Raw genomic sequence first — 25,907 nt, 5'->3', positions numbered from 1 at the left:
GACTCCTGCAGCATGCTGCTCTGTGGGACGGCTCTGTCAAGAGTCTCAATAAAGTCTGTATAGCTGAACAACCTGTAATGAGACACTTGATGGAGCTGCCCCACAGGGCTGTGTAAAGACCACAGCAGAGAGTGTGAAATTGTTAAAGACACCACAGGGATGAAACCAGACAGTGAACTCAGTAGCAAGAGTGATAAACCAGTGTTGCTTGACCATACCTGCTGGACAAGGATGCTCTGGTAGGCGTTTACAAATGTTGTGGGGTGCATTTCACTGAGCACTGGCTCTGCTGACGATGTAAGTACCTGGTGCTTTCACTGAGTTTAAATGAACATTTCCTCTCTTAACTGAATATTTCCTGCTCACCGAACCAGACAATTTGAATTCCTAAACAAGTTCGCATAGATTGAATAGAACACTATCTCATTCCCTCTCCACATTACAGATTTTTCTATCAATTTCCTGAAAAATGTGGGTTAAATTTATCATTAGATGAGGTCAGCACAGTCCTTTGTAAATAAGTCTATCAGTGTAGCCTCTAAAAACAAAAGATGTCAGCCACACTACCCTTGTCTTTCCCCTAAAAGCCTGAATTATTGCACACTAGAGGCTGTCCGCATGTTTTGCCTGGCTTTTACCAGCCTGTAGTGCCAGCAGCCAAGCCCATAATACATAAATTGCACAAGATTCCCCAGGCAAACAGCAGTGTATATCCTGATAAGGTACCATCATAGCATACCTCATCTGGGGGAATGTCCAGGAGTCAAACTGGGAGGGTGAGTGTCAGGAAATCAGGCTTTTGGTGAAAAGCACAACTTGCAGTACAACATGCATGGATAAATGCTATAAAAATCATATTGAAATGTTACTTAGCTATAAAAAGATGGCATACTGTGGCAGTTGTTCCAAAAGAGATTGTCTTTAATGTGCTCCCTCTTTGGCATTTAGTAAGCTGGCAGTGATGGAAAGAAAGGGAAGTTTAATTTAGAGAAGCCTCCTGCCCTTCTTAGCTAGAGATCAGCTACCCAACATGAAATAATAATGCATTCAACTGTCCATCTTCTGGTAAGTAACCTTTATCATCATTGCATTCACCAGCACTATCAGCAAACAGTGAGTATGAAATGTTGTATGAATTCAGGGAAAACTGATAGGGTCATTGTGACCTTAATGTGATTATATTTGTGCTAATACATACAGTATAAAAGAAACCAGAATTCTCAATATGAAGGGTTCAATTCATAAAAAATGTATGTACCATTAACAAGGGATTTTTATGCACTGTACTTTGGGGCTGAAGAAAAGTAAAATGAGCCTACTTTGAATAAAGAATACACTTCTGCAATTATATTCCTTCCCTTTTTCTGCAGTAGCTACGCTCCTTTTCTCACACAAAGTCTCTAAAGTGGAAGAATATTCACACCAACGCCAGTAAGATTATTTATTTAACTGAGTAAAGAAGAAAGAAATAAAAATAAGACAATGAAAGAGGAACAAAACTAAAGACATGAAGAAAAATTTAAGGCAGCTGGCAAAATTGGAGTTTTACATTATTGTAGTTTTTTTGTTTGGTGGTAAATATGGTGGTTGCCCATAAGAAGTCCTCTATAAAATGAATCACTTTAATAGCTTAATTTTCATTATAAACAGCTGTGGTGGTTTAATGTTATCAGTGCTGATCCAGAAAGATTCAGGTGTGTAAATACAAGCTAAGCTCTGAGTATATATGGGTAATGAGCACAGTGATTTCAGCTAGCTTGTGTCATCCCAGAGACAATCCTTTAGGAGTAAATATCCCTAGGGACCAGAGAAAGGCAAGGTTTAGTGCACTGCTGGCAGGCTGATTTTGAGCTCTGCTGTAATTTTGGTAGCTTTGCTGTAGCAACTGTGTGGCAGTTTCAGATAAGTAAAAAACTGTAGGATTTTACTTACTTAAGTACTGTATGATACAGTCAGTAAAGCAAATCTGCTCTATTCATTCAGCTGTCTAGTTCAATCTATCTTAAAGGCAGGTTTTTTAGCTGTTCTATACAAGATGCTGTATTGACATATATGTCAATATGATAGATCAATATGGTGTTTCCTTATCATACCATAAATGTTTTCAAAGGTAAACTAGGTTTTTTGTCCGTTAAATAAGGAAAAATTACAAGTCAAGCTGAAGTTATGTAAGTTGAGACAGGGCAGAAAAATTGACATTGTGAAAGACAATCACAATATTCAGCTGTTTTACTAAAATGATCAGCAATAAATAGTTGTAACGTTGCTAGGTTTCAGAGTTAACAACTGCTGATGGTAACTCTGCACAGACCCCAATCTCCAAGTGTTTGGTTTTCTTTGTGAGGCTGAAATCACTTCCTAAAAATAAAAGCTCAGGATCTGAAGCAGAGGTCAGCAGGAAAAGGTGAATTGCGTACTGAGCTGTGGATTAACTTGATATATAGAGAAGTTTGATGGAATCCAGAAGAGTGAATTATATGCTGCATCTCAGCCATGGGCTGGAAGAAGACAACTATCTGACTACTGAATTAAATATGAGAAGTCCATGCTTGAATACAGACCTTCAATGGGTGATTCATTAATCTCATTGCATTTCTGAGTTTGGTTTCCTTTGTTAACAGGAATATTTCCACTCATAACTGTAATATAATGCCACCTTAAAGCAAATTCAGTCTAAAATCTCTATTTTATATTCCCCGAGTACAGTAAAATGTAGATCTGTTTGTGAATTTCTGTGCTGTAATCTGTTTAGTATTGATGGGGTTGTTTGGAAGGGCTTTCTATCTACATGTCCAACTCTGAGGCAGCAGGAAAACAGTGAAAGTAAGAGCTGCAGTTGGTGCTTTGTGACAGAATGAGGATTGTTTGGAGTGAATGTTGGTTTTTATCATTATCAGCTGCATCTTCTTCCTTCTGCTACTGAATTTTGTCAGCAGGATTGTTTCTGCTACAATTGCTGACAATTAAGAGCACATTCTAGAAAGAGCTGAGTTACTTTAATCAGAAATGATGGACTTCTACTCGCAGTACCTGATAATTTGAATATTACCAGTCAATTACATTTCTTTCAGAAAGTTATCTTTTTCTTCCCTGCTAATGCAGCTTATGATCTAAATGCAGCTATGTTAGTTACTCAGACAGTGAGATTATTGGTTTTTAAAATATGAGACTATTTTTTCTCACAGGCAGTATTCTCACTTTCATGATTTCGTTCTTAAACGTGAATCTTTAATGTGAATTGGCTCAATGAGGAAGAAAAAAGTCTATTCTTGATTTCTTATTGATACAGCTACTAAGAGGTAAACACAAGTAATTTAATGTGACATTGTAGAACTGTATCTAACAATTTTAATATAATATGGACTTCTGTTTGTAATGTCTTATTCTTATAGTAATTTTGATTCATTTAAAATATTTGCTTAAATTGTTATTTCAGTAGGATTTATATATTCTTTTGACTACTGCTATTATTGTATTTGATTCTGCTTGTTTTTCAAAGCTCTGAATACTAGAGAGGGATAGCTCAGTGTCTCCCCAGTTCCAATACAAACACAAGACACATTGATGTTGAATTAATTTCTTGAAGACCACAAGAAATTAGCTGTGTCCAGATGACATGCTGAGGTTAGCTCCATGCTGCTCTTTGAACATTGGCTTGAGTGAGCTTTGGAGCTGAGTTTAAGAGTTTCCTGAACCATATGACTACAGCTGAAGAGATCTGGGTGCCTAAACTGTGTTGATTTGAGCATCTGGACCTGAGTTTCTACATCAGTGAAAGGGGTTTGGAGTGGTTCCTCCTTTGTGTAAGGGGGCACTGAGATAAAGGTGTTTGGACCTCAGTTACCAGTTTGTCTGCTAAAGATGTGTACAAAACACAATGAAAGAAAGTGCTTGGTTATATGTAGTGCTTTTACAGTTGCGATTTCACATTATGTTCAGAGGCCTTGGGATGTGGAGTTTTTTGCTTTCTGACTTTCCTTATGTGACTTTCACATTTTCAAGCTATGTGTTGTTAAACAAGGGTTTTGCTTGCTTTTGGCAATTTTATTTTCTTTTTTAATATGGGGAGATAAGGACTGCCTTTCTTTTACTTAGTTTTATTTCAAATAATAAATTATTTTAAGAGGATTATTTTACAATGTTTACAGTGCACTTCAATTTTTTATTATGTCATGCCCTCTCAGTCCCTTGGTGGGATGAGAGGTGAATGTATGTATTATATAATTTATAATTAATTTATGATGAATCACATATGATGAATGCTGCTTATTAAATATTAAAACCTTGTCTACAGTCATGCAGAAATAGCAGTAGCTCACCTATCTTTTCCTGTGGCAGTACTGAGCCAGCTCATTGAGCTGGGCTAAGTAGGCAACTCTCAGTTACAAGCAAAGAAGTCTCAGCTTCCTTTCCCTGCGTAGGGTGTTAAGGAGAGTTACCTCTTGCCCTCCCCTTGCCCCAGGTTCACCAGCAAGAATGGGTGTAATGAGAACACCATCTCCAAAGCCTGGTTGAGAAATGAAGGGTGTCACTGGTAACCTCCCAGTGCTGCAATTCCATTGTAGATAAAAGACTGCACAGCACTAGAGGGCTGTCCAGCACAAGGTGACAGTCTGTGTATGGGCAAGTTGAAAATCTATGCTAGATTCTGAGAGTCTTTTTTTTAATTAGTAGGGAGTGGAATTTAGACAGTGGAATTAATCTACCTGCAGAGGTCATTCTAGCATCTGGAACTAATGAGCTCCCAAATCAAAGTGGGAATGCTGAGGGGAAAATAATGCAAGGGCTCACACGCTGCCAGGTTAGGCCAGTAGTCTTAAGAAGGATTTTTTCCAACTGAGCAGCAATGAGTCCGTGAATCTGTAACAGTACATGAGATGGAGCACTCTTCCCAGTTCTTTGGATTTCTGGAACTCATAGGGATCCAGCCCATTAGCATTATTAGATAGAAAGGGAAAAGTAGCCTTCTACCAGGGTTTTGTGCTGTACTTTGCTTTCTGGCAGCTCTGACCAGTGGTTCTCACTGAAGACCATATGCAGTAAAGAACAAATGCTGTTGCTTTGTGCAATGCAACAGAACTCAATTCCAAAATTCTTGCTATTCCGTTTACTGACAGCTTGGCAGGTTGCTTTTCTTGAAAAAAAGAAATAAAAGAAATAAAGGATTTGAATGGTTTTGTAGAAGGTGGATTGGAAGAGGCCTAAGTACCTTGTAAGTGTATAAGGAATATCTGAGGTATATTACGAGGAACACATAAAGTATGAGACACGATTATGAGAGGAAATGTGAGAATTTTGAGAATACGGCATGCATAATTTCATACAGGGTTATATCTAAGACCACATTAAGGCATGTGCAAGTGTGTACTGTTTTACCGAGATGCCTGCTTCGTGTGTGAAGTGAGCTAAAAGAAGCAGGCAGAGAGTTCAATCAGTGGAATTAAAAGATATATCATCTGCAATGAGTGACCATATGAAAAGAATGTAATCCCAGGTGATTCCAATTAGCACAATGTGAAAGGAAAGGAATGCAATTCATTTTGGCTTTATGGTTCTGTATAACCCACTTATACAACATGCAGCTTGTGAGATGGAATATTGCAAAATCCTTAGGGTATGGATAACAAAAAACAGTGGTTCTTGGCTGTACCATGAAAAAATACTGTAGCACAGGCATATTCCTTCAGAACTTCTTATTTTCTGAGAGCTCAAGCTATAGTAATTGCAACAAAATCTAATTCTGGTAAATATTTGACTCCAGATTCGCTCTTGTCTCGGAGCTTTCATAGTGTAATTTAATGACATGAAAGATTAGCAAGATCTTGTTTTAGTATTAACTAAATCACATGCAAAGACAAAATTCTCTGCCCTTAAAATTGCATAAACAAAATTGATTTGTAAGAGTTGATCTTAATGGGGAGTGATATATTCATTGGTACTGAGTCTTTGATCTAATATTACTTCATACATAAGCTGTAATGAGAAGATTAAAAGAAAACCCTATAATATTATGTGGAAATTACTTAAGGTAAAATTGTATATAGTAACGCAGCACCTTATCATGTACAGGAGGAGTCCATACTGAAGAAAACCTACTTTTGGTCTTAGGGATGGCAGCAAGACTAGGACTGAAATGCATTTGAAAGAAACTGTTTTCATCAAGTCTCACATATCTAGTTACATTTTTCTTCTCCGGTAACTCAGATGAGTAAATTGCACATAACAATTTTGTGATTTGATCTTTTTTTGCATGTTATTAGGTATTTGTTGGCATGCTCACCAATTATAGTAGGTCATATAATTCTCATTATTAAATCACTGTGGTCATGAAAATGCCAAGCATATTTTTACAGAATTCACTTTATAAAATGTCAGCAAATCTGTGTGTTTTTATTACTTCCAAATCAGATATTTCAATAGAATGTTTGTAAGTATTCCCAAAGCAGTGTCCATTTCTGACTTTGAGACCACACAAATATATTACAAATTAATCAGATTTTCTGATTTCCGCATAAGTCTGCACACTTATTGTTTAATCCTATTCTAAAATGCTGTTATGATTGACACCTTGCTGTAGAGATAGAAGTCAATTGAATAATATGTAGCAGTCAATTTTATTTGTACCTTAATGTGCTGAGGTATTTTTTCACATTTCCATTATTTATAAGCCTGTCCCCTTGGAGAATATATAGAAGAATTTGTTTTAAATGAGCTGATAATACCCTCTTTAAAATTTATAAGTATGACAGAACCATATCCTTTTTCCTGAGCACACCATGGTGCACCAATAAACTGGTTCTGAATTGTCTTGCACTTGCTATTCATAGGACAAACATTGGTAAAGAGCATCTTGTTAAGTTTTACTCAGAATGGGATTTCATCCACACATCAGAAAATAACTAAAAAAATAAAAGCTATCATACTAACCAGGAAACGTAAGTCACTGCCAGGATTTTCTGTTTAAAAGACCAAAGTAGTCCTGCAGCTACTTCTGATGCTCGCTGCCAGTCTTTCAGCTTCAAAGGAAAATGTGGTCCTGATCTTGCCATCAGTGCTGAAAAAGTTTGTAAATCAATGCAAGTCCTACACCTGGCGGAAACAGAAGATATGGACTTAGTTTTGAAAACGTCTTGGTGATTTGTTGCTACTGATAGGGCATTTTTCCTTTCCCTTTTCTCTTTTGTTTTGCAGGCTTCAGCGAAATCCAGTAGGGCTGGACTCTGTTCTGTGCTTAGCAAGTCATTAATGCCCAGAATACAGTTTGACTGTTGGGTATTGATCAATTTAATAAATGGTGAAAAGCCTTGGCTTCACATAATTTTGCTCTCCCCCCATATGCAATTTAGAAAACAAGGGAAATAGCTGTCATTTGGAAACATACTTGCTCTTACTTTTCATAATGACTTTTTGTTGTGCTTCATAGTTTTTTCTGCCTCAGTAAGCGGCAAAAGAAAAGACTTTATTAAGATACAAATAAATGTGACTTGATTGCTTTTCAGATAATTTTTGCCTTCAGAAATTAGAAAGGCTGATGCTCATCTAAGCATAGAAAATGCAGTTCCCACACAAGCGGAGTGCTCATGTACTGTATGTAAATTGATGTATAATGCAACCCACATTAGCTGGGTTGATGATAGCTTCAGTTTCACTGCTGTCAGATTTTTGTATCTCCTTGAATGAGTTGGCTGTTCTGAATGAATGTTAGCATAATTTATGCAGCTGATAAGTGATTTGAGTGCTTGAGTTATTGATAAAGCACTTTAACATGTCATTTTCAGCTTGATGTTATGTGACATCAGAGTAGAAGATAATGTGCCAGTCCCTGAGCTTGATATTAAAGTCGATTTCCTCTTTGAATTCTAGAGGCCAGAGGAAACACGGTGCTGTCTGATACAAGTCCAGGTGACCAGCACCAACCCAGTCAGTCCCATCCTTCATTCCCTGTTGGGCCTCAGGTCAGTATCTTTCCTTTTGACTAACTGAGGCATGCAATTTGGTGAAAAATTAATAGTTGTGATTGATCATCTTTTATCTGTGTAATATAGAAAATCTGATTCTGTTTGGCTGCATTCTGTGTTACAAAAATGGAACGTGGTTATACCTTGTGTATGCTTTAAAAGGTATTTCAAAGGACTAGCTTTTTATATGTTTTCTTAAAATAAATGTAAGCAGCTTTGTATGTTTAGGAGGTTAAATTCTTTGAACTTCTTATATAAGTTATTTTTGAAATACAGGTCATGATTTAATATTAAAAAGCTAGTGCAATATTAATGTAACCTTGTTGGCTCTGGCAGTTCTGCATGTCACACACAGCTCCTCCTTTAGCAAAGGCATTTCATAATCATTTATGGCAGATATTTATTTTCTTTACAGCAAAATGTAAGCATAATAGCATTGTTCCATTAATCCTTTTAAAAAGTTTTCCATATCACTTCATAGCTTTATCAAAGTTCAACTATAAGAAGATACTTAATGTTCTTCCACTTCACGAGACAGTTTTGCATCCTGCTTGGTCTACAGAGCTTCTGGTAATTGCTGGCAATTGCTGCCTTCAGCTCTTACCAATCATTGTACAACTGGAAAAATTTGGGAAATATTAGCATTCAGATATTTGTGAGCTGACTTGAGTTTGGCCTTCTTGTGCTCGTGAATTGTTGTCAGTGCATGTGTAATAAATTTTCCAATTTAACTCAAGTTGCTATGGTGCTGCATGGCAATATGGGTTATAGTTTCAGTCTGAAATGTCTGGCAATGCTTTTGGGGTTGGTAAGAATGCATGCTTTGAGGTATTGGAAGAAGCGCGTGTTTGTACTGCAACACCGAAGGATCCCAAACAGAAGAAGCAATAATGTGTACCACTGAGCTATATGCATGGTAAAATAGGCATGCTGCTGTCTGTGTTTCATTACAGCCATTACTGACAGCCCAACAGTTAGCCTCAGCAGTAGCGGGGGTGATGCCAGGAGGCACTCCGGCCCTGAATCAACCGATTCTTATTCCTTTCAACATGGCTGGGCAGCTGGGAGGCCAACAAGGACTGGTCCTAACTCTACCTACAGCAAATCTCACAAACATCCAAGGACTGGTAGCAGCAGCTGCAGCAGGAGGCATTATGACTTTGCCATTGCAAAATCTACAAGGTAAGTTGTGTTTAGCATTGTTCTGGCTGAGTCTTTTGAGTGAATAGAGGCAACTAAATACAGAGTATTGCATTAAAATCACTTTTTAAAATGCTCCTATCATAAAATTAAAGCTTCCTCGTTTAGCTGCCTCTACTGTCCGGGATGCACATTCTCATTCTTACTGTGGGAGGCCTGCTTTATCAGTAAGGTTCTGCCTTACTACCTTCTCACTGTCTGAGCAGTGCCATGTTTGCAACAGTTCTGTCTTAAGATATCTACTGTAGTCTCCGTATTGTCTAAACTCAGACTGAAAAGAAGTTTTATGAGTGTATGGGATACTGTTGATCACAGCCTGAACCTCTGATTGACCATCTGAGACAAGCAATGAGTCAGCTGCGGGAGCACAGGTGAAGGTAATTCATCTGTGCTCCTGGAAGGGGTGGAGCTTGGTTGTACAACTGTACAATGAGACACCAGGTATCTCTTCTACCTTAGTGTTCAATGCTGTTAGAAACAGTACAAACATGTATGAAACACGTATGAAATAAAATGCATATTTATTTACTACTTATTATTTTGGTTGCTTCTCAGGCAAAGTTTGGCTGTCAATGGAAGAAGGTGATAAGTGACAGTCCACATTTAAGTAATAGAGGTGTGGGCAAGTGATATCAAAATACAACTTTAGCTTTTTGAAAAAGTTTGTTTCTTTCTCTGATTATTTATTGCTGAAATAAGCAGTAGAAAGTTTTCCTTGGACAAAATATTAATTTTATTAAGTGAATGCTCTGCACTGCACCCTAAGTACTTTTCAGGTGATTGTACTGTGTGTTGTTGTTGATTATATGATGCACGGCTTGAAGCACCAAATCCTACAGGTTGTGAAACAGAGCAAAGGAAGACACAGCTCATATGCTGAACAAACTCCTGTACAAACTCTCACCTGTTGGAACAGCTGCTTGCCTTTACCTTGTGCATGTTTTAAAGTTTAATGTCAACAGACCTCTCTTATCATAGTTGTAAATGGTTTTCACTTTAATGTTTAAAATAATGTCTCTCTCATACCATTAAGCTGCACCGAAGAACCTGTCATTCATAAATCATAGATGAAAAGGACACACTAATGCACAAATTTTGCTTGTTTAAAATTTGAGAGTGCATGTAAAGTAGGGAACTGGAGATTAAAAAAATAATGCAGGAACAGAAGCGGGTAAAAACAGATATAACAAAGTGAAGGAGAAGTGGCTTTTCAGTATAGGTGGATGATGAAATCTTAATGAAGAAACAGGCATTATAAAAGTGTACCCTTCTATACTGGAGTGCTCCAGGTTATGGCTGCTGCGTATGTAGTATTATAAATAAAAATAAGCTCGTGCGGTTCTTACATCATTTATTTGCCCTGTGTTGCAAAGCTGGTAGGGATTAAGTCTGGCAACCCTTGCTCTTTAGTTTATCCGGGGGTGTGTAATTGCTAGCTAAAAGGTGCAACTCTGCTGCCAAATAAATGTGATGAATGGCTTTAACAGATGAAAGGTTTTCCTCTAATCTTTACTAGTAGGTAGAAGTGTGGGTTTAAACAGGGACTTACTGGGTCATCAGGAAGAGGTGTAGGCAATCATATCTTCCATGAAGTACCCAAAAGTAACAACAGCCATTAATTAAGTTACTGGCTTTGCTGTTTGTATACTTCTCCATTCTCTCCTCATGTTCCTGTAAGCACCTCATAACTTCCCAAGAGTAGGATGATAATGCTTTGTTTCTTGACAACAGAAATAGCTGTGTGATATCATCAGATCAGTGACTGATTTGTGGTCCATGTTTTTCATGATTATTTGCAAGATAATCAAAGAATCTGTGTTCTTTTTTTTTATGACAGTTTTTTTTTTTGTAGTTATAGTAGCATTTGCTCCAAGCAGCTTTGGTAATTCATGCCCTGTGGGCAAAATCAAACCGTATTCTTCAACTTTCTTCTCTTTTAAACCTATCTGTGTGGCACTGTCAAAATAGATGACTGGGGGACATGTTTGCATGCTGTTTTCCAGCCTGTCTTATTGCTCCCATTCTTGTAACATCTGCTGCCCCTGAATGTTCAGTGCGATGAAACGTAGATGTCAAAAGCTTCTTTGGGCTGGTTCTTCTATAGTTTTGTTCTCTCATCAGTAAAATCTTCATCTCAAACTAGCCAAAGCCAGGTAAATCAGAAGACATCGTACAGAATAATGTAGAAATTCAGAAAATCTTTGATGTGACAGAATGCTTTAATGCAGATAATTCCACTAATTTTTGTGTGAAGCTGATTTTCTTCTCACAAAGCTCTTGCTTGGGATCATTTCATTTCAAGATGAATGGGTGAAAAATGAAAACCACTGCTTGTGAATTGAGAAGAAAAAAGCATTCAATGATAGAATTCATAGAGGAGATACATTAAGTATTTGGAAAGAGAAAACAGGAGTTCCTTTAAAAATTCAAGACACTGGTAGAACAGCGTGATTAATAATAGAGAAATTACTCACACAATATGACTTATTCAGTGAAATTCCTTATCTTCAGTTATCAATTGGCTATAAGTAATTTTCTTTTCTTTTTTTTCCTTAATGTATTTGTGTTGAATTGTTCAGTTGCTGTATGGGCCTGATCCACCACTAAGTAAATAGGAATTTTTTTTGGCATCAGAGACTAGACAATTATATTATAAGCCTGCTTCAAAACTTTATATATGCTTGATTATTCTGTCACTACACTGTCTTTTGTCATACACACTGCTGCACTATTCACACTCTCTAAGCAAGTTAGTTAAATGTGTGTAGACAGGAGGAATATGAATGTGTAAATTTTCACTTTGGACACATGCACAAAAATACTCTTTTATAAGCTCCTATTAAACAGATTTCACAAGTACAAAGAATATGTGAAGAATACAGTATACTGAGATGCGAGGAGGTTGGTGGCAAATACAGCTGTATGCTTTAGAGTAAACAGAGGTCTCTGAACATAGCACAAATTCACCTATGGAACATTGGCTTGCCACCAACAGTCATTTGGAGAAAACAATAAAATCAACAACCATAACTTTTTACTGGAATCCACAAAAACTACAGAAGGTAAGAGATCAAATACCATTCAAGGAAGTTGTGGTCCCTATTCCCAGCCACATTTACAAACCTGTTTTGCTCTCACAATTTTTAGAACTATAGCTGGAGCCCACTGGTGCTTTTTTTAAACAGCAAAAATCAGGAGGTGTCACCATAGCAATAGTGTGGGAAGGGAGATAGGTACCCTGCCCATTGTTTTAACACATTGTTTCTTGGCCTGTCTGTCAGCTAATGCAAAAAACACTTCTAGCTTTCCTCTCATCATCCAAGCAGGTACTTATCACTGTGCACCTTTCCATCTTTGAGAAAAAAAACATCTGAGCTGAATAGTTTGAGTTTCTGCAGCTCCTTTGCCGGGTTGGATTCCTCTGAGTTTGTTTTCCAGTTTTGGTTATCCTTCTCAATGATTTTGCTAGGGGAAGATTCTTAGAGTATTCAGTAATGTCTGGAAGCTGCTTTTTGTAGAAAGGTACTGTTTCCTCAAGTCCATCTGCTTTTTTTGAGATCACAGTATTTCTGTGTATCTGAACAGAAAGTTATTCTGGGGGAAAAGAGTCTGGTTTGTCATGTTTTCTGAAGATTTTTTATCCCTTTTGATTCTGTGTTGAAAAGTTGATGTCTTCATTCTGTTCTCTCATTTCATTCAGTTTTTCATGACAGCCAAGGAATTCTTAGCTAAAATGTTAATGTTATTTTAGCTATCCTTTTAATATGGTAGGCATGTTGGAAACAAGAAGAAACTAGCTCTGTGTCATCTGCCAGCTCAATGCTAGCTACCTGTGCTATCTGGGCCAGAATTTGAGTCTCTCCATAATGGCTGGCCCAAATATATTGCACACAGTATAACAGTGGGACAATATTGTTTTAGACTTCAGTGTTTGTATGGTACTTGAACCTCAAAATAAATAAAACAAAATAAATCAACAAGTTTCATGACATGGAAAATTTGCATGTTTTATTTTCAATACACATTTTACTGTTCTTAAAGTGGGCATCAATAATTTATTTCCAAGTCAGAGTTTCTCAGTCTTGAGTTCTGAAAGAAATGAGAAGAAACTATCTCCCCAAATCATTAGAGAAAGGCTTTGGTGCTGAAAGAAAACATTGCGTGGATGAAAAAGTAAAATAATTAAATTACATTATTTAAACAGCAGCCAATCACATTTTAGCTACTATACAGTGGAAGGAGAACTATATTAAATGTCTTGACAGCTAGGTAACAGCTGTTCAAATAAATTGATATGGGTAACAGTAGATAGCAGTAGAAAAAATTAGAAAGTTCCTTTTTTAAATATGATTAGCCAAAATTAATGTTAGTTAAAGACATAATGGTAACAAAAACATACTGTTTGCATTTATTGGATCTTGTTTCTTCTGAACATAGACTTGAATCATTAATTGAGCAACAGATAAAGTAAATGTGTTCTTTCTCCTCTTGACTGTGTACACAGACCTTAAAAATCGGATGTCAGAGAGATGAAACTCAAAAAAGAGACAAAAATAAATAAATAAACTACAAGACTCAATTGCTTACTGATCTAGAGTCCAAATTCTGGTTTCTAGAACATTTTCCCCTTTTAACTAAAGTGATGCAGTCCCTATTCATTTGTATTCCCCTTCAAGTAACATGAAATAGCTTTCAGAGTCTACAGAAAAGCAGTGTTTCACTTATGTATTTTAATGAGCACCAATGTCAGTAATAATCAAAATGATGTTTCACTTAGAGGAATAGTTTATTCCCAGGTACTTCTGCAGTGTACGAACATAACCAGAACACGAATGACAAGAACCAAGAAAAGGAGATGCACTCACTAGCAATTTCATTAAGCCCTCAAAGCAAACATACATCCACTAATACTGAATAAAGGCTGCACATAGTACAGTGACTGTGAAGGGCTCTCTCACACAGAGAAGGGGTTAATGACCCTTTAAGAAAAGCCTCCTTACCTCAGTACATGGAAAGAAGTAAAAGAAATTCTTAAACATGATGTGGAATACACAAAATGCCTATGAACTAGCAGCAGGCTTCCTCAGTCTAACACCTGCATTCCATCCTGACTGTGCTGTATAGGAGCTGAAGTAACAGGCAGACATCCCTAAAGATGGTCTAATGCAGTAGGTTTTGTGTCTCCAGCTACTTGCCTGGAAACACACAATTTAGGGTACTTAACGTGCTTTTGGGAGAAAAGATGTGAGAAGCTTTGTGGGCTGGTTTTCCATTTGTGGTGTTTTTCCCCATTGTGCAAGGCTTCACCTATGAGAATGATGTGGTCCCTTGTTAATTGTTTATCTTGTTCAGTGGCAAATTGCTGCCTTCACAGAGGGAATGTGAAAGGTTTCGGGATTTATTAGCTACTAGTTGTTTATTGATCACTCACAGTGTGTTAACTATTTGTTGTTTTAATTTTTAATTTATTTTATTGCATTGTGCCCATAATTTAAAGGCCTATTAAAGTTTGTATGCTCCATTGTTGATTTCCACCCAAAACAGACACAGATATGCTTATTTTTCAGTACTAATAGATATGGAGCAATATCATTAAGGAGTAATGAAGCGATATAGATCATATAAATTCTGAAATCAAACTGTTCACACTTACTTATTTGCAGGCCAAGTTTTGGCAGGGTCTGTGTTTCTAACTTGTATGACAAGAAGCAGATGGGAAAGACAGAAGTCATCTGATCCTCTCCTAATTTTCCACCAAAAACGTATTAGTTAACTGCCCTCTAAGTAGGCATGGTCACTAGGCTAAAAATTGTGGAATGGCTAGTATCGAAGACCCGGGTATTTATGGAACATGCCACTTTATTCAGCATGAGTTACCCTCCTAGCTCTAACTCAGACTGATAGCACTTCTGGCAGGAATATTCCGTGTGCAAGGTTGTAAATGAAATTTCTGTCAACCAGAACATGGATGCATTTTAATGCTGTTTTTAAAGTATAACTTTGCACCTGTTTGCCTTTAATCTTCTTCTTGAATTTAGACCGTGACAATTTAAATTAATGTAGAGAAAACTCATTCCAATAATGTTAAGCACTTAACTTACTGTAATCTTACAAAAGCCAAGATATTGGGAATGCAAGTAGAAGTTCTAGCTGGTGTTTGTCAATCTGTTCCTCACCTGTGCATTGTAGCAAACATGCTGTATGCACTGGTGGATCACATGCAGAAAGATAGGTACATCTGTACGGTATGTGCATTTATGGCTTGTATGCTGATCCAAGACTCCTAACTGCAATACAGTGAGCTGTAGAAGGATTACCAGGATGGATTTGCAGCCTTCTCTCTTAATTTCCTTGCCTTGGTGGATTTAAGTCAGACATTTATAGTCCTTCTGGTTTAATTTCCTTTGTTTTTCTGTTGTGTTTGTATTAATAAAATCCCTATGATTCATGTTTTTAAAACTCCCTGCACACAAACTTGTGTTCATGATAGACCTGTGAGATTCTAATCAAGCATATATATATTTAGGGACTCATAAAAACAACAAAGTCTTTATTGACCCACTGGGTTTATGGGCACTTTTAATAGTGTGAATTTTGAATCCATGAAACATACAAGTTAATGGCTTGGGAGTCAGTTCCTTTAATGAAACGTTTTTGAAGTCTGCAGAACCACAGTCCTTTTTTGATACTTCCGCTTGTAATTTTTGCATCTTTTTCTCATCGTAAGTTCTGTAGGTGACTTGTGTCTTTCTTAAAGATCAGTCTTAAAGATTATGAATTTTGAAACGTTTTACAACATCATAGTATCATAGTATCATAGTATTGTGCGAGTTGGAAGGGACCTTAGAGATCATCGAGTCCAACTCCTGGGATTCGAGCCCTCTGTGTAGCAGAGCGGCACTTCTACCCCCTGCTCCACAGGGGGGGATTCGAACCCGGGCCCCCTGGTGTTGCAAACGGGAATTCTACCGCTGCGCCACCGGTGGCACACAAAGGAAACATCCTTTTCTTTTTCAAAAATTAAACACATAAATTCTGCCTGCTATTGAGATTTGTTTAGAAATGGAAACGGGATCTGTCTGGTGACATCACAGAATCATTGTGTTTGGAAAATGAACTTCGAGATCACCACCTCCAACCACCAGGCTGACCTGCCAAGTCCCATCAACAAGCATGTCCCTTAGTACCACACCATCCATCCCCTTAGCATTCCCAGGGTTGAGGATGTCACCACCTCCCTGAGTAACCTATTCCAATGCTTGACCACCCTCTCTAAGAAGAAATTCTTAGTAAGCAATCTAAACCCTCCCTGGCACATCTCGAGGCCTTCTCATGCCCTGTCACTTGTCACCTGAGAAAAGTTGTGAGAAATCAGTAATGATGAACGTAAAACTTGTCTTTTCCTCCTTCTCCAGGTGTCTATGCAATTTCATGTCCTTTGGGTAGAATTCTTTATCCATGGAGATTCTCATGCTTCAGTTGCATTTTGCCACTGACTCCTAAAGCTTTTATCCATTCCTGAAACATTTTGTCTTTACAAGCCCGTTGCTCTGGCAAATGCAGTAGAGAGCAGAGTAAGGAAGCTTGTGTTCTGCTCCACCCCAGATATCCTATGTGAGGGCAAATAATTCACACCTTTTTTGAACTCTTAACACCTGTAAGTGAATGCGTTGTTAGTCATCCCTATGATTTCCTACAAAAGAGGCTTTAAATCACTGCTCTTCAGACATATTTAGATCTTGGTTAATTAGACTTTTAATTCTTACGTTTGTTCTGGTTCACAGGCCTATAACAGGCTATTGGCAGTGGCAAGGTACTATGGCCTACTAGTGATTTCAGTGTTTGGAATTTTCCACGTTTGGGACCTATATTAACCTTTTCCAGCCAGCAGATGGACTGGAATTTTTTTCTGAGATTAGTCAGATCCAACACAGTATAGATTCCAAGAGTCTTGCCTGTCTTGGGCTTATTTACTTACCCATGTTAGGAACAATATTGCTTTTAAATTTAATAAGCTATATATTTAGCGTATTCTGCATACTCTTCTTTCACGTTGTTTTTATGTTTAGTTATTGTAAATTATGCAACGTTGAAAAGAAATTTACAGCATAAAAACAAGCCTCTCATCTCACCTCCATAAATTAATTCATGTTCAAGTCAGCACTGAAGCTTTGAATTTAAAGAATCTAATTCTTTGATAACTTTCTATTTTCTCAGATACTACTTCTCTAGTCCCTTTCCCTGTTTAGTGCTGATTGCTTTTGTCTGACCTGAATATTCCACTTTGGGCTTTAAAGTTATTCAGAAGTCAAAAATTCTCTCCCGTATCTTTAACTGTGTAACTGATTTCCCATTATATCAACTCTAACAAATGAAAAAGAGATATATATCTGGTGTTGGTAAACCTGTTGTAAACTGGGTTCCTGTATTCTAGTAGATGCGGCTCTTAACAGAACATGCATCCTATCCAAAAAGCAAGAAAATGACAGTAGTGCATTTTCAAGAAATTCACTTACTGGCAACCTGAAAGTTGATTCTTTTATTTATTTTTAAAATAGTGATATCTCTCAAGAACAAATTCTATGCATGTTCTCTGAGAATGATAGGTCTAGCAATTTGAACGAAGCAATCACTTTCAGAGAGTCTCTTTGAGATTTTGGCCTTTCTTTTCCCAGATGAATGTTTGTGAACTGTAAAGGAAGACAGTGCTTCCCTCCTAGCACTGCAGCATGTTTAGAAATATTCAGACCCAGTTTTTTTCATTATACTGCAAACAAAATCTCTTCTTTAAATCTTTTTTATTTATTTATTTATTTATTTATTTTACCCTACTTTAGCAGGAACAGTACTTCAAAGTTGTATCTTATGAAATTGCATTTATCTAGTATGAGAACCTTGGCCAGTTGCAACTAAAATTAAAAACATATACTATTTGTTCCATTTGTCAGAAGAACATTGTTGGTTGTAAGTGTAAGACTTATCAAGTGGATCTTTATGCATTTTTGTTCCCATGAGTGCCATTATTTTACAATTTCTTGATGATATTTATATATATTCAATGTTTGACATCAGATAATTTGAGTTTGCTGTATTTGTGAGATAGCTCACAAGGGAGAAAGTTGTATTAAATAAATAATAGAGATAAATTTTATACTTCCGTATATTTCAAAGCTAATGCAGCTAACTTGCAGTGGAATGGTAACATGAAGACACTGTGCTATAATTTGATTGATTTGTTTTGACAGCAGCCAAATAATTGAGAGTGAAAGGTGTCAGCACAGATGAAATATTGTATAAGCCACATTCAGAAGGCAACCCCAGCAGCAATAGAAACTGGAGTTTTATTTCCTTTGATATCACACTGTTACTCACTTCCAGTTTATTATAAAACCATGAAAGGTACACAACTTTCCATATGATGGAGGCTTTTACTGAGAGGATAGAAACAGAAGTTTGTCAGGTACTTGAACAATAGATACTGACAATAGGATTTATGTTAGATACAATATACAAGGGTTAATTATCTTAATCTTTCCCCCTGGATTTCTCTCTTTTTTTAATCCCCTGTTACAGGCTATTCCTTATCTGGCATCTTACCTCTAGCTTGGAGGGTAAGTGACTCCCTCCAGAGCAACCATCAGTGTCAGTCTATGGATTGCCTGGCAGGGGACTGATGCAAAAGCAGTACTGCTATTACCCTCCCCAGCAGTGAAACTTGTTTTTAGTTCACCTCTTCTGCACAGCAAACTATACCCATTTTGGCTAACTGGGACAGAGTGAGACTTGTCTGCTTGCCTTATAATATCCAACTGCACTTGAAGGAACACAAAAAATTATAGCTTCTTTTAAGCCTAGGAGTGCATAACTGTGCAAGCAACCTAGTGCACGGAGTAGCCAAATAGTCCAGCTGAAATAATGCCTGAAAACAAAATGATTTTAAAATCAGCATTGGTCTTCCTTAAAAGCATACTGAACAAGAGAAGAGAGTGTACCTGTAAAAACAAAGCTTCCTTTGTCTTGAAGTCTCATTTACTTCAGTGGGAGCAAGGTAGAATTTAAACTGAAATGCATATATATCCTGCCATTCATTTCAGAATTGCTTCATTAAAAAGACATTGGTCAATGTAAATGACAAGGGCTCTCAGTAATGAGCTCCTGCTCATGCAAAACAAAACAAACTATGACAACCATCATGATAACAAGATCAGGAACCCTTGTGGCTTTGTAATGTAACATCTAATCTATATCTATATGTATACCTATACAAATAAAATTAACTTACTTGGAGAAAAGTAAATAACAGAATGGGATGAGATTTCCAATACAGCGCAATTTATACACAGTCACATTTCACTTACATTCTCTTTTTCTCCTGATCTGATCATTTCAAAAATGACACAGTGGTAATTAGACACTGAGGCTGAAAAAGCTGAACTTTGTGGTATTAGTAAGGGAAAAGTTTTTTATCGAAGTGGTAGAGGAATGCAGGAGTAAACCATTGTTCATAAAATAAATCTTACTGTATTGTAGACTGCATCTACTAAAGAGTTCTGGCTTAGAGCAGTAGTGCATACTTGAAATGAATCCTCATTTTTCACCATCTGCCCCTTGTCACTTTGATGTGTGTAGACCAGATTTTTTTTAGAGAAAGCTAAACTAGAAGCTCTGCTCCAATGGCACTGCAGAACCAGGTGGAGAATCCCACAGTACTGCATGCAGCCCAGGACAGTTGGTAATGTGGCCCATGCCATGCCCTGTTCCAATCATGGCAGCAGCTCTTCCCAGTGAATTTCTGAGCCCAGCCTCAGGCAAACACCCATCACTCAGCAACAACCAAAACACTGGCCCAAGATCACTTATCTTCTCTCAGTGCAGCCCGGACAAGTCAAAAGGTTGGGCACCTGTGACACAGTTGGGCCTTTGGACATATTCACGAATCATATATTCAGTGCAAGAAAGCAGGGTAAATGCAGTCCAAAATAAGAACCCTCAACTGCAAGTAGAGGAGAATAAAGGGATACAGGATCAACTGTCTCCATCTAGTGATCCACTTGTGCTGCATCTAATCACTTGCTAATATTGACATAGCCTTAAAACCTGTGTTAGTGGCACAGAAAGAAGTAACTCATGACTAGTACGTGCAATAAAAGCAAAATCTATATTGCTGATGATTCAGAGCACTGTTGATCAGGTAGAGATGCTAGTGCACCATCTGCCCAAGTTGTAGAGGGCTGTGTAGCTTTTTTTGTAAATAATTCTACCAATGGCACTTGCAGAGTTAAATTTAACTTTTCAGCTTTGATTTTAGCCACCAGCAGCCGTAATGTTCTGTTTAGTAATTGTAGGAAAATGCTGAAAATGGAATACCTAAATGTATGTGTATATAAAACTACCCATAAGCACTGAAATAACCCTTTAGACATATAAATCTGAATTTCTGTAGTTATTAGGGTGTGATTTATGGTGGAATTGCAGGCTTCCTGAACAATATGTTTTGTTTGTGAATGTTTGTTTCCTCATCATGAAGTAATCAGGATCCATGAAAACTTGGGTGGTTGAAAAGATTCTCAGTAGAGTACATGGTTTTCTTGAGAAGTCTTTCATTTTCTTTCTAATACACCTTTAGAATTTTCTTTTTCACATCCCAGCTTGTTCCCATGAGCAGACATGCTTACTTTTACTGCCTCTGTGGAGCTTCAGGAGCCTCCTCCAGGCTCTGGAAGAGAAATTTCTGAAAACCAAAGGGATATAAAGGAGCAGAGGATCTAGTTAATTGTAAGATGCTCAAGTATCTAACGTGTTTTCTGGCCAAAGTAATTGAGATCCCTCTTCAACTGCACACCCCTTGATCTTTAGATGCATTTATCAGTGACTGAAAGAAAGACATTAAAAGAAAAGTAAAAAGACAAGTGAGGCAAAACTCAAAAAGCACAGCCTTCTGTCTGGCCAGGCAAATGTAAACCACCCAACTGAGCCAACATATAGGTATATCCCAAATTAAATATTTTTGTGGGCCTCTCTGTCTAGATAATCCAATAAATTGCACTTTTGTTTAGCTAAAGTAGTTAACTTTTGAAGTCTAGTTAGAGTACTGGACATATTTTTCTAATGTCTGCTCCATAAAGATTCCACTTACTATTAATAGATGGGTTTTTGGAGAATTCACTGTTGTGAATAGCATCCATCCTAGATAATGTGTTTTTCTCCTCACCTCCTCATATTTAAAGTAATCCCACACTGTTGTTGAAAGTGGTCAGTTCTGAGTGGTGATTGTGATATGGCCACACAAAGCCAGTTCCAGAGGTCCTCAACATTCAATATAAGTGAGGCAGGTTCACATGAAGTGTGCTGTTTTAGTCTCCATTCACATTTGGGAGTTTGAGTTTTAAAAATCCCAGAGTGAAGACCCTTAGGGTTTGGCTGACCATAACCTGCAAATAGTTTGGCAATACCATATTTGCAGGGACTGCTCAAGAGCAGAATCTCCCTTCCCCCATTTCAGTGGTCAGCACTGACACATTGCATTATAAGAAAGAGTCCCACATAACGCAAAGCTACTTTCAGTTGTCATGAGCACTCAGCCTTATTTAAACTGACACCTTCTCCATCACCCCCAAGCAAGAATCCCAGTGTCAGAGTGCTTCAAGAAGTTGGGATTCAAAGCTATACTGTCTTGTATAACAGCTGTGACAGAGTGATGCAAAACAACATGGAAGAATACTTCAGAGATGGAAAGATGATTCCATAGGTGGAGGTAGGTATGGATGGTGGATGTTAGATATGGATGTTCCAGTAAATGAAAAGAGAGACAGAAAATTAAAAAGTAGGCCTCAGTATGAGTTCAGACAAGGAAAGAAAGCTGGAGAAATTGCTCTCTTCTCTTGTGCTACGTCAGTTCGTTAATCTTCAGTGAGCTAGGGTCGTGCCATTAGAAAAGATTATAATACCTGCATGTTCCAAGACAGAGCTCTTCCTTCTCCTGCAACACCATCTTGCTCTGTTGCTCCTTCAGGGTTTGATGCTGAGATTCTCTAGTGACAAGAACATGTGAAAACATTTTGAAATTAAACATCACAGAAATTCCTGATGTGAGGAAATCAAGTCCACCTATAAAGCACATAATATGACCACATGACGAGCCCTTTCTCTTACTGACTTAGCAAATGCTTATGCATTTGTCATCTTAGGCATTTATGTGATCTCTTTTAACATTTGAAAGAGTCACTTCAGTCATTCAGTGTTTAGTAATGTGGAGGCTGGGGCAAGAAGTGTAATGACTGTCTAATGCTTTCAAGATGACAGTAGCAAAGACAGCTTTAGAATCCATTCCCAAGCCCAGATTTGCCAAACTTATGCCTACAAATTTGTAGAGGAAGAGTGCCATGTTCAAATTAACAGAAAAAAAAATTACGTTTTGGATCATACTATTTCCACAGTATTTTCTAGGAATTCATATAAATCTTGCTTGTCTCTTAGGCATATCTCATTGGCTTCTAGGTTGGCTGATTCCATGAGTGAAGTTAGCAGTATTCATATATTTTAGTCCACACCTTGAGGTATACAAACACTTAGAATATATGGAAAAATATGATTCAAATAAGTACAACGACTAGGCTGTGAATGGTTTTCCTTTTTTTCTTCCTTTTCTGTCTTCTTTCCCATAGAAAGTAAGGGTTTGTTTGTAAGAAATTATACCTACTTTCTGTAAATTTAAAGCAGTTTATATTCTTGCCTGATTTATTTTATTTTATTTTATTTTATTTTATTTTATTTTATTTTATTTTATTTTATTTTATTTTATTTTATTTTTTGTTTGGAAATTAATACCATTGTCATGACAGACATTTAGCTCTACATGCAGTTACATTTCAAAAATGCATCTGCTTTTTAAAGATGGGGTAAGAGAGGGTAGGGAAAAGTACCACTTCTTGGGTCTCATGCCAGACATTAATGTAAAATTAATTCCTTTAAAAAGATTTTCAAAAAACCACAACATTTTTCTAATGTGCATTAAGAATGTTGGAGTGCTCACTGAAGCATATGCTTTGAGCTTTCAGGAGCAATCTGTAGTCAGGCATTTTAAATGAAAATTGATTTGTGATTTACATGGTCAGTGGAAAGAAAATTAACTTATGGAAGGTTGTAATGAAATATTAGACAAGTTAAAAAGTAGATGGTGATCTAGTGGAACTAAAAGTCCCATCTGGAAGAATTCTGTGACATTTTTACATTTATCTGTGTTCTGCATGAGTTGTAATGTTAGTGGTAATTTTATGGGACTGAACTGAAATGAAAAGGGTGTTATCACAGATTGCCTACAATATAGGATTGTGTTCAGTGGAGAGTCCTGTATCCTTTTCTCCATTTTCCTATAATATGACTCATTGCACTTTTTTCAGCTACTGTTGTTGAATTCATTCAGCCTTTTACTAGGGGTTATTAAAGAAGAACATCAAATGCTCACAAATACAATCTAACAGCACATTTAAAAGCAACACTGCTTCCACTTACTCCTGCATAGCTGAGATGCTGTCTGGGAGATTCTTTAAAATATATACTAAAGGAGTAAATGTTACTTCTCTGAAACCATACATTAGCACAGATTTATTTTCTCTTTTAATTTCTGACTCATAAGCATAGCAAGAGGAAAGAGATAAAGCTTCTCCGGAATACATAATGCAGTGTATGTTTCTATTTCTCTATTCCTTTTAAACACTGATTTCCAGTGTATGACATCCTTAATGGCACTTGCTGTCAGATTCTTGGAAAATGAAGAAAGAGAAACATGTCAGAATAGCATGATGCCATACTCTCTTCACTCTTCTCCTGCTTTTGCAATAGAAAATCTTCTTCCTGTTTCAGTAATCCAGACTTTATTGGAGTTGGAAAGAGGAACTGCTTTACTAACCTCTTACAGATAATCCTTCTCCTTCTGTAGTCTCCATATATGACAATTTCTAATTTATCCTAGTTTGTATAGCTCAGTGTGGCAAAAGATGAATGAGATCAGGAGGACCTATTAAAGCATTTGGTGAAATTAGCCCTGTTGTGGATTTAAGAGACCTCCGATTTTCTAAATATATAGAAAAACATTTCAATCAAAGATTTGTTTCCTTCTGTTATTAAATAAATTATAAATTATAAATTACCTCTCTATCCTATTGAAGTCATGTTTGTTGTAGGTGTCTTGTCTTTCCTTTTGCAGGAGAGCTGTTAGATTCCTTAAGCAGGTGAAACTAGATTTATGAAGTTTATTTTGCTGTTTTCCTTTAAAAAATGCATCTGTCTGATTTAAGCATTCTAGTTTATTTGAACTCCGGGGGATTCTCACTTCTTGTTCCTGTTGCATTGTTTTGTTTCTCCAGCTGGAGAATCTGATTTAAAGTTATACCATGTGCATATCACTGTTAGCTGTTACAGTCTTAAATATCACATTGTGCAACCAATCTTACAACATGCTAGTATGTACATTTTTGAAGAAAGTAATCTGAAATGCATTATTTCTCCATCAAATTAATTTTGTGAGAATGTTTGAAAGAAAAGAAACAGCACAAATCTATCACAAAAAGTACATATGTTTTTCAATAAAATGATGTGACTAATGATGGAAGGAGCGGCCTTTATAATCACAGGATACTGTAAAGGTCAATATTAGGTATTGGCTTTCCGTCCTGTCCATCTGAAACAATATACCATGGTTAGTGTAATCAGTAAATGGTAGTAAATGAACCAATTAGAAACATTAGCATTGCAGAAAGACAAGATTTGAGAATAGATGTTAAGTGGATCCTGCAGTTGGTAATTTTCATCCTGGGAATAATTACACTAATTAATAGCTGGTAACCCCAGACCCCTTGTGCCTGTGACTTTGAATGAGTTAATGATTGCTGCTCTAGAGAGTGTATTGCTAGTAGATTTTCAGTAAGTGTCAGCAGAGTAAAAAGACCCCAGGGAGAAGACCTGGGCTCTGATGATCTTTGGTGTCCCCACTTTTACAAACCAGAAGTACTTCCCTGAACGATCAGATAATGTCTCTACAGACCACAAAGTAATGAATTGCGGTTGGAGATTTTCAAACGAAGAGATCCATTTCATCATAAAGTTCCTGCTTTGTAAAGTTAATACTAAGTTCGTGTAACCTCAGCCTTATATCATTTGCAATCAGCAGGTTTTCCTTCTAAGGCTGTGTTTCAGATGAACCACAAAAGCCAATTTTTTCTTTTCTTGTTCCTCCTGACCATAGTTAAGTGGACTCTATTTCTGCTGGAGTTAATTTAAAATGCTACCAAATCCTTATTGACTTCATTTAATTTTTGTGGGCTTTTAAAGACTGGGAAGTTTATTTTACATAGAAGAATGGATCTAATTCTGTTGGCTATTCTGTTCTCTCTCTCTGTCTCTCTTTCCTCCCCCATAAACAAAAAGTACAGAAGTTCTGTAATATACATAAATTCATGAAATATAATCTAACTATCTTGTAAGAGATAATATCAGGGATAATGCTTGATTTTTTATCGTTAAATAAATAGTTGACTGATGCAAAAATAGAACAGAAGAATTCCAGTAAAATCAACATGATGTCCATTAACCATAGAGGACAAAGTGTGGAGAGTTTAGTCTTGCAGTCTGCAAGTGAAAGGATTATTAATACACTTCATTACTTTTGATCACATGAAACAACAGCAGAAAAGACAGATTACTGCCCTTGTTGGAGCCTTTTTTTTTTTTTTTTTTTTTCCCCCACACACA

The 25,907-nt window shown here is 37.0% G+C and overlaps 1 protein-coding gene across 3 annotated transcripts in view; it reads left to right on the top strand.

Moving 5' to 3' along the window:
- POU6F2 (POU class 6 homeobox 2) overlaps positions 1-25,907 on the top strand; it is a 306,544-nt gene that overhangs the window by 118,772 nt on the left and 161,865 nt on the right. For all 3 annotated transcript variants that reach the window (XM_072329370.1, XM_072329368.1, XM_072329369.1), the window contains exons 3-4: positions 7,864-7,955; positions 8,912-9,140. In XM_072329370.1, coding sequence (XP_072185471.1) covers positions 7,864-7,955; positions 8,912-9,140 — 321 coding nt within the window. The remainder of the gene's footprint in view (positions 1-7,863; positions 7,956-8,911; positions 9,141-25,907) is intronic.

Source organism: Excalfactoria chinensis, chromosome 2 (assembly GCF_039878825.1).
Source record: "Excalfactoria chinensis isolate bCotChi1 chromosome 2, bCotChi1.hap2, whole genome shotgun sequence".
NCBI classification, from domain to species: domain Eukaryota; kingdom Metazoa; phylum Chordata; class Aves; order Galliformes; family Phasianidae; genus Excalfactoria; species Excalfactoria chinensis.
Note: the sequence above shows the minus strand (reverse complement) of the source record. Positions and strands in the feature narration are given on the sequence as shown.